Source organism: Procambarus clarkii, chromosome 23 (assembly GCF_040958095.1).
Source record: "Procambarus clarkii isolate CNS0578487 chromosome 23, FALCON_Pclarkii_2.0, whole genome shotgun sequence".
NCBI classification, from domain to species: Eukaryota; Metazoa; Arthropoda; class Malacostraca; order Decapoda; family Cambaridae; genus Procambarus; species Procambarus clarkii.
Window position 1 is genome coordinate 28,502,102 of NC_091172.1, and position 10,107 is coordinate 28,512,208.

Below are 10,107 nucleotides of genomic sequence, written 5' to 3' on the forward strand. Positions count from 1 at the left end.
GTGACTCTAAAAGTGCTCTGCAGTCCTTAAATAACCCATCACAATGTATGTCGGAAGTAGCTTGTAATATTAAATGGAATGTAATTTTTGCCAATGATAATAACTATTGTATAAAATTTGTGTGGATCCCATCCCATGTTGGAGTTGGAAAACATGACTTTGTAGATCAATTGGCCAATGAGGCTTGCAGGAAAGAAAACATTGATTATGACTTTGGAATATCTAATGCAATTATTAGAAACATACAAATCAAAGAAATTAATTCAGATTTAGAAGAACTAAGAAATGCCCAGAGACCTGAAAGCTGCAGTATTAAAAGTTATGACAAGTTTTGTAATAATAGGTATTTGTATGGTCAGCACAGTAACCGGACCAGGCAATGTGATGTAGTCATTGTGCGAATTCGCCTTGGCTATAGACACATCTGGCAGGTTAGTGAGGCTGAGCCACTACCAGAATAGTCAGGTTGTAAACTCTGTGATAAACCTTTAATGCATTCACTAGAACACTATATTGATGAATGTGAAACCGTTAAGGACTTTAGACCTGGCCTCTTGTACCACCAACTGTGTAACTATTTTATTGACTCAGGTGTTCTGGACGACATCCTAACAATTTACCCAAAATTTGCTTGTCCATTTTAAAGAATGAAGAACAATTTTTATTTATATTACTTCTAAGCTGCATCACTTATGAACCCATCCCTGCCCTTGTGTGGCAGTGCACAATAGAAAGTTGTTTTCACATATCCATACATTAAAACATTGATTGTAACCATGATATATATGTACTTCCGCCTACAGTTTAGACCTATTGTCTTATGTATGACCCTCTGTCCTGCGTGACAGTGAATACTAGCATTATCCTCACTTTAATAAGACTATCAAAATCCTCAGATTAGGCAAAATTGTAATTAATTTTGTCAATAAAGATGTTAATAATAATAACGTTGGTCAAACTGTCAAGAGAAACAACAGCTTGTCATCGAGGCTGTCAAATTGAAGTGTACCACATGACTTCTGAAGTCGACTTCTCATGACTTCACATGAGTTCTGAAGTCGACGCGTAAGCCGAATTTAATAGTAGGCCTATCTTTATAGGTTCATAAAGTAGGCCTATCTTTATAGGGTCCCACAGCAGGCGTGTCTTTGTGGGCTTACAGAGTAGGCCTATATTTGAGATCTCAGATTAAAATTATCGACGCTTATGAAAGGAACAAAAAAAAATATCTGAAAATGGCAAAAATTTAAACGAGTATAAATAATAATTGAAATATTTCCAGAAAGCCGGGGAAAAAGCCGATAGGAAACTATCTAGGGTAAGAAGGCAGCTACGTCGAGACGAAGATCTTCATGAAGATGGTAAAACCACCTAATACATCATTTAGGAATGGGGAAGACGATTGTAAGCTTGGACAGGCAGCCCGGCCTCTGCCCATATGCTTCCACACCCCACAAGTGACTCGAACCCAGACAGCCAGGAGCACTATGCAACTGGCGTACCAGGTACCTTAACCACTCGACCAACCGTGACCGTACAAAAGATGTTGGTAGCCGAGGCTATATCCCCAGCGTCCCAACGGCACTTGGTGGTAAGCTTGGGCATAGTTATTTCAGTGAATCACCTTACTTTGTGGGGGCCACGTGAGCAAATGCGAAGAAGCTTGAATGGTCCCCAAGCCTATATGAAACAATATATATATATATTATATATATATATATATATATATATATATATATATATATATATATATATATATATATATTATATATAATTTATTGTCATATTTTTGTTGAAGAAATTATTTATTAACAAGTTATTTAATCTTTAATTATTATGCAAGAATAAAAAATTATTTATAATATTTAATTCTCGCAATATTTGTCTATGTTTTCCAGAGACAGTACAGGAGCTGCTGACTCCTGTAAGCAGGCTTAGAGCTTCTTTCCCTTCCCATAGCTCATGGTAAGCCTTACCCACTAGTTCCCCCCCTGGAACACAACCCCGCCAATCGGTTAACAACCAGGTCCCCAATTCCTGCTGGTGAACAAGGGCGATCAGTTAAAGGCTGGTGTCCAGTCAATCCTCCCTGACTAAGGCCTCGAACCCAGATATATATATATATATATATATATATATATATATATATATATATATATATATATATATATATATATATATATATATATAATATATATATATATTGTTTCATATAGGCTTGGGGACCATTCAAGCTTCTTCGCATTTGCTCACGTGGCCCCCACAAAGTAAGGTGATTCACTGAAATAACTATGCCCAAGCTTACCACCAAGTGCCGTTATATATATATATATATAATATATTATCATTTAATCCAGTTAAATTAACCTCTTATTCATGACATTATATAAATAGACATAATTCGATCTATTTGCATCTATTTGTCTGCAACAGCAGACTTAACAAGAAATCGTTTAATAGATAAAGCAACATATTTAAAACGATTAAAAAACACACATTGTGTAATCCCTCACTTTTTTTTCAGGGATATCCCTCACTTAATGGCCTTTAATGACATTGCATCAAATGTAATTTGCACATTTGATGTAATGGCACGAAAGTGAATGTATTGTTTCCTAGTCATTAAGACCGCTGAGAGCGTTTGGCATTTTATTGTCAAATGAAGGTCTCTGGAAAAAATAAAAAATAAAAAAAAAAAGCAGCGATGACAAATTCTTTGTCAATGGCGTCTTTCTGGGGTTTGGGCGGGTAATGAAAGCCCAGTTAAGCGGACTGGCGAGAACGTTGCCTTTTGGGCAACAATTGCTTTACCACCACCACTTTGCTCTTGTAAACATCAAGAGTGTTCACCTATTTTAGATATTCAATTATTTTTTTTCATGTATTTACCACCTATTTTCGATACCCAAAAAATTAGAATTTCGATATTAAATAAGACTATGTCGCCTATTTTTTTTATATAGTAAATGACAATGTATTAATGTTGGGGTTTTAAATTAGAATATGTTACCTACTTTATTAAACGACAATTATTGCATTTGTCACCAAGTTTGAATATTAAATGACAAGGAATGGATCTACCAACTCTCTTATACCGAGCACCAATACAGTATCCAAGCTTATAAGTTTCCCCTGTAATGATAGATTTTAAGAAGTCGAAAACAATGAATTATTTCTAGGATTAGGCATCCATCAGTCTCAGGAGTCCATGGAGTTGCGCTCTGGTGTCGGCCTGGTCTGGAGTGGCCTCACCAGGGCGCAAAGCCAGGGTAGGTTGATTCGGGGGGAGAAGCTGTTACCCAGGCAGCAGGTCCCCCCCCCCTCTCCACGGCGCTGAAAGTCTCCAATGGAAAGGCATTTCTAGATTAATGAAATATTAACACCACCAGCTCGTGCTTCTCTGCTCTGGGACTAGTCTGAATGAATGCCTCTGTGTCCAGATTCACGAAGCAGTTACGCAAGTACTTACGAACGTGTATATCTTTCCTCCTTCTTTGACGGCTTTTATTACATTTAGTAAACAGTTTACAAGCACGAAAACTTCTCAATCAACTGTTGTTATTGTTATAAACAGCCTCTTGGTGCTTCGGAGCTCATTAACTGTTTAATAATTGTAAACAAAGTCGCCAAAGACTGAGAAAAGATGACAAGTTCGTAATTAATGGCGTAACTGCTTCGTGAATCTGGCCTCTGGACTTCAACCAGTTTCGTTTTGTGTCTGACAATATAGGGACTACACACTGGTGCCGTACGTCCCAGAACTGGACTTGCGAAGTCCTTAGGTTAATAAAGGCCGATTTTACGTTGGTCAACCTACCATAGGCCGCTGATTGGCTTGATGTTGGCTTCCGAGAACAGGTGTAATGCGTTATTAATAGTCTCGTTGTCAGTGTGACTTTTGAAGTATTTTATCTCACATGAGGTACTTTGTGGCCTGTTATCGTGTTCCCAGCACCAAGCTTCGTAACTTTGCACAAACCTGAGTTAAACTCTGGTGGCCACCACTCAAGCTGTAAGCTCTATCTTACTCTATGTCAGATTATGTTTATACTTGTACACTTAATTAAGCCAGAATGGTAACTACTTGTACAAGAACCTATGAGAATAGCTGTGGATTTGATGCTGATATAGCGCGCGTGTGTGTGTGTGTGTGTGTGTGTGTGTGTGTGTGTGTGTGTGTGTGTGTGTGTGTGTGTGTGTGTGTGTACACACTGAGGGGACTTACCTGTGCACATAGGGTGTGTGGAAAAGTCTGGAGGTTCTGGAGTGTCTTCACTGCTCCTGCTGGTCTCCGCGACCTGTGGCTCCTCTCCGTCGCTGCTGCTGGCATCAGAGGTGCCACCCAGGCTGATGGCACCCTCGGCGTCAGGTGCCACGGGCGCGGCACCGTCGCCAGCCTCGCCCTTGTTCTGTTCCCCACCTCTGGCCAGCAGGGCAAGAGACTCAACATTGTCGAGACAGTTGGTGACCTTCCCCGCCTGGTTCGTGTCCGTCCGTGCCACCATGGCCGTGCCGCTGCTCGTGGCACTCTCCAGAGTCCGTGCCACCACGCTCCGCACGCCGCACGTGGCACTCTGGCTACTCTCCTCACGCGCCGCGCACTCAAACGCACCTTCACTACTCACTAAACTCCAGTTTGGGGAATGATCCGCTTGTCTGACCGTCTGTGTGACGCGGGGTTCACCGCCGCTTGCTAAGCCTATCTCCGAGGCTGTGTCCTGGGCGTGGTGGGTGGCGTGGGCGTGCGGGCGGCCGCCAGCGTGGGAGGGGAGGGCGCGGGTGAGTGGGAGGGTGGCGTGGCGTGGGTGGCGGGTTGTGCCCTGTGCGAGACTGTGGTGGTGGAGGCTGGTGGCTGGGCTGTGGGCAGCGGCGACTTGTGGGGGAGAGAAGGAGGGGGGAAGCTGTTTCTCTCCCCCCACCACCTCCTCCTCCTTCTTCCCCCCTTCTCCCCCTCCAACCTGGGGGTCGCTCAGGGCACGCGCCGCAGCGCCCTGACCCCCGCCAGCCGGGTCATCCTTACACACATCTTCGGCCGCAGGTTCATCTTCGTGCTCATCTTCACCTTCGTCAGATTCCCGGTGGTGGTCGTCACCTTCAGTAGCACCGTCGGAACCTTCACTAGTGCCTCCTCCTGCTCCTCCTCCTCCTCCTCCTCCTCCCGCGTCATCGTCGTCACCTTCGCTGTCGTCTTGAAGCCACCTGCGGGAGAGGAAGATGATTGAGTCATTTTCAGGCATCATTCTACCAAACAATATCATTATCACTACACATCCGTCATAATACCCACTAACATTGCATTACTGACCACCACTACCAGTAACGACCACCACTACCAGCAATAACCCCCCCCCCCACCAAGCTACCACCATCCCCCACCAACACACCACAACAATTACTAACGCCCACCTGGGAAGGTTAAAACATATATGACCATTAACAAAGAGGAACGTTACCAGCCGCTGGTAACGTCTCTCCATGCTGCAGTATGCTGAGAACAATTCCACTTGGACTGGTCGGCAGAACAAAGGCCTCGCATCCTGCAAGGTCAGAGTTCGATTCCCGATCGCCCTAGAGGTTTCATTCTGACAGTTACCGTTACGTTACGTTAACCAGGCTGTGATTCGTACGTCAGGCTGCGAGCAGCCGTGCCCAACAGCCTGGTTGACCAGTCCAGCAACGAGGAGGCCTGGTCGACGACCGGGCCGCGGGGACGCTAAGCCCCGGAAGCACCTCAAGGTATACTCAAGGTATACCTCAGTGTACCTTGAGCAGGGGAGGGGGATGGGTACAACCCCCATGCCCAAGTCAAATACTAACTTCATACATTTGAGTAAGTCAGTATCTGACTAAGACGTCATGAACCGGAGCCCGGATTCATTAGGCATTTACGAAACCTGTACATCTTTCCTCACAATCATGACGGCTCTGTTTACATTGATGATTTTTTTTTGTATGAGCTACGAGGTTGTATATAACAATAACAATCAAGGGTTGTGAGAGCTTAATTGTTTAATCAAAGAACAACAAAGCTGATTGTGTAGCGACTTCTTGTGGTGATCTCGCCTTAACGAGAGCCGGTCGGCCGAGCGGACAGCATGCTAGACTTGAGATCCTGTGGTCCCGGGTTCGATCCCAGGCGCCGGCGAGAAACAACGGGCAGAGTTTCTTTCACCCTATGCCCCTATTACCTAGCAGTAAAATAGGTACCTGGGTGTTAGTCAGCTGTCACGGGCTGCTTCCTGGGGGTGGAAGCCTGGTCGAGGACCGGGCCGCGGGGACACTAAAAAGCCCCGAAATCATCTGAAGATAACCTCAAGATATAACGACCTCACACAGAAACGAAGCCAGAATCGGGAAAGCGATGATGATTGATGATTGATAAAGATTAAGCCACCCAAGAGGTGGCACGGGCATGAATAGCCCGTAAGTGGTGGCCCTTTTGAGCCATTACCAGTATCAAGAGCTGATACTGGAGATCTGTGGAGGCGCGACTGCACCCTGCGTGACGGGAGATGTCTCCCGGACCAAGTGGTGACCAGATGGTGGGAAAGCGCCAAGCCATTACGACTATATAGCCCTTTGGGAGGGGGATCAGAATAAGGATTTGGGATGGGACGGGTCGGGGGGAAAGGAATGGTGCCCAACCTCTTGGTGGACGGTTGGGGGGATTGAACGCCGACCTGCATGGAGCGAGACCGTCGCTCTTTACCGTCCAGCGCAAGTGATTGGAGCCCAGAAGCTACAGTCACATCTCGCAGGAAAGATTATATGTAAGGCGTTATGTGGTACTTTAGGACACGGCACATGCCTGACAGCGCTTCGGATTCGTAGTCCTGAGGTTCCGGGTTCGATCCCCGGTGGAGGCGGAGACAAATGGGCAAACCAAAACCTTTCACCCTGATGCCCCTGTTACCTAGCAGCAAACAGGTACCTGGGAGTTAGACAGATGCTACAAGCTGCTTCCTGTGTGTGTGTGTGTGTGTGTGTGTGTGTGTGTGTGTGTGTGTGTGTGTGTGTGTGTGTGTGTGTGTGTGAAACAAGACGGAGGCCTGGTCAAGGACCGGGCCGCGGGGACGCTAAGCCCCCGAAATCATCTCAAGATAACCTCAAGATACGCAAGGAGACCCGTCGTAACTCCACCCTCCAACAGCCATCACCTCAATCACTTCAATTAAAGTGGTCACGAGTTCCTCCGGTCTGTAGCTTGCGCGTGACAACTGCACCGGTAAACTCGGAGCTGGAGTTTACCTCTTGAGCGTGACGTATTCTGATTGGCGACGGATGGGCCAAAAATGTGGGGCAAAACTGGGGCTGTCAATTAAGGCGATGTTTGACTGGTCTTCAATGGTGAGACTTGAGATCGTCTTGTGGCGGAGATGAAGGGTGATGGAAGGTGTCCGGGTGATGGGGTGTACGGGTGATGGGTGTACGGGTGATGGGTGTACGGGTGATGGGTGTACGGGTGATGGGTGTCCGGGTGATGGGTGTCCGGGTGATGGGTGTCCGGGTGATGGGTGTACGGGTGATGGGTGTCCGGGTGATGGGTGTACGGGTGATGGGTGTCCGGGTGATGGGTGTACGGGTGATGGGGTGTACGGGTGATGGGTGTCCGGGTGATGGGTGTACGGGTGATGGGGTGTCCGGGTGATGGGTGTCCGGGTGATGGGTGTACGGGTGATGGGTGTACGGGTGATGGGTGTACGGGTGATGGGTGTCCGGGTGATGGGTGTACGGGTGATGGGTGTCCGGGTGATGGGTGTACGGGTGATGGGTGTACGGGTGATGGGTGTCCGGGTGATGGGGTGTACGGGTGATGGGTGTCCGGGTGATGGGTGTACGGGTGATGGGTGTACGGGTGATGGGTGTCCGGGTGATGGGGTGTACGGGTGATGGGTGTCCGGGTGATGGGTGTCCGGGTGATGGGTGTACGGGTGATGGGTGTCCGGGTGATGGGTGTCCGGGCGATGGGGTGTACGGGCGATGGGAGTCCGGGTGATGGGTGTCCGGGTGATGGGTGTACGGGTGATGGGTGTACGGGTGATGGGTGTCCGGGTGATGGGTGTCCGGGTGATGGGTGTACGGGTGATGGGTGTACGGGTGATGGGTGTACGGGTGATGGGTGTACGGGTGATGGGTGTACGGGTGATGGGTGTACGGGTGATGGGTGTCCGGGTGATGGGTGTCCGGGTGATGGGTGTCCGGGTGATGGGTGTCCGGGTGATGGGTGTACGGGTGATGGAAGGTGTCCGGGTGATGGAAGGTGTCCGGGTGATGGGGTGTACGGGTGATGGGTGTCCGGGTGATGGGTGTCCGGGTGATGGGTGTACGGGTGATGGGTGTACGGGTGATGGGTGTACGGGTGATGGGTGTACGGGTGATGGGTGTCCGGGTGATGGGTGTCCGGGTGATGGGTGTACGGGTGATGGGTGTACGGGTGATGGGTGTACGGGTGATGGAAGGTGTCCGGGTGATGGAAGGTGTCCGGGTGATGGGGTGTACGGGTGATGGGTGTCCGGGTGATGGGTGTCCGGGTGATGGGTGTACGGGTGATGGGTGTACGGGTGATGGGTGTACGGGTGATGGGTGTACGGGTGATGGGTGTACGGGTGATGGGTGTACGGGTGATGGGGTGTCCGAGTGATGGGGTGTACGGGTGATGGGGTGTACGGGTGATGGGGTGTACGGGTGATGGGGTGTCCGGGTGATGAGTGTACGGGTGATGGGTGTACGGGTGATGGTACGTCAAAGGACTGGGAGTAAAGTTCTTCCAGCGGGAAAACGAAAAGCTTTAGGACACACAACAAAGTAGAGAGAGAGAGAGAGAGAGAGAGAGAGAGAGAGAGAGAGAGAGAGAGAGAGAGAGAGAGAGAGAGAGAGAGAGAGAGAGAGAGAGAGATAAAGTGACACACACACAAAGTCAGACCGTCCTCGTCTCTAGCAGCGTTCTTGATGATCTGTACTAAGTGTACGTGGTCCTCCAGTCCTTACCACCTCCGCCTGCCCCAATCCCTCGTACCTCTGGCATCTTCCACCACCATCACTGCTACTACCACAATCCACCATATTCCCCTCCCTACCAACACCACCATATCCTCTATCTACCACCACTACCACCACCCACATTCCCCACACACACTACCACCACCACAACACACTACCACCACCACACACTACCACCACCACCACACACACCACCACCACCACACACTACCACCACACACTACCACCACCACCACCACAGCAAAACTGCCACGACAGCTCAGAGACAGAGAAGCCAATTTATAACCACTCAGCTGTAATTAACTGAATGATAATTAACACAGTCAATATGTAAGCTCATTTATCTCTAGAAAATTATATTATATATATATATATATATATATATATATATATATATATATATAATTTGGACACACACCAGAGACTATATCTTTATTATCAACATAAATATAAGACTTAGTCTAACCTCTCCTACCAATCTTAAGCCTAATACAACCTTAGGCCTAAAACGGTATACATATAGAATGTGTATGTGTGCTATACTTGGCTTAGGAATATTTAAGTTTGGTTTTTAGATTATATTTCCGGATTCTATCTAAAAAAAAAAGTACAAAAAGAGGCCTAGTGGAGCTCCATTACTACATAGTGGTACTCTCGACCCAATGGTTACAAAGGGTTCAGATAGTACAGGATATTACAAAGGGGTTCAGATAGTACAGGATATTACAAAGGATTCAGATAGTACAGGATATTACAAAGGATTCAGATAGTACAGGATATTACAAAGGATTCAGATAGTACAGGATATTACAAAGGGTTCAGGATATTACAAAGGGTTCAGGATAGTACAGGATATTACAAAGGGTTCAGAAAGTACAGAATATTACAAAGGGTTCAGGATAGTACAGGATATTACAAAGGGTTCAGAAAGTACAGAATATTACAAAGGGTTCAGGATAGTACAAGATATTACAAAGGGTTCAGGATAGTACAGGATATTACAAAGGGTTCAGGATAGTACAGGATATTACAAAGGGTTCAGGATAGTACAGGATATTACAAAGGGTTGCCTGCTCTGGGGGCAAGGCTGAGGGGGGGGGAGTTGGG

At 47.3% G+C, this 10,107-nt stretch overlaps 1 protein-coding gene across 1 annotated transcript in view; it reads right to left on the reverse strand.

The window, feature by feature from the left end:
- The window catches only part of LOC123764150 (big bang), a 549,999-nt gene that overhangs the window by 464,560 nt on the left and 75,332 nt on the right, over positions 1–10,107 (reverse strand). The window contains 1 exon segment of the mRNA XM_069330032.1: positions 4,226–5,199. Coding sequence (XP_069186133.1) covers positions 4,226–5,199 — 974 coding nt within the window.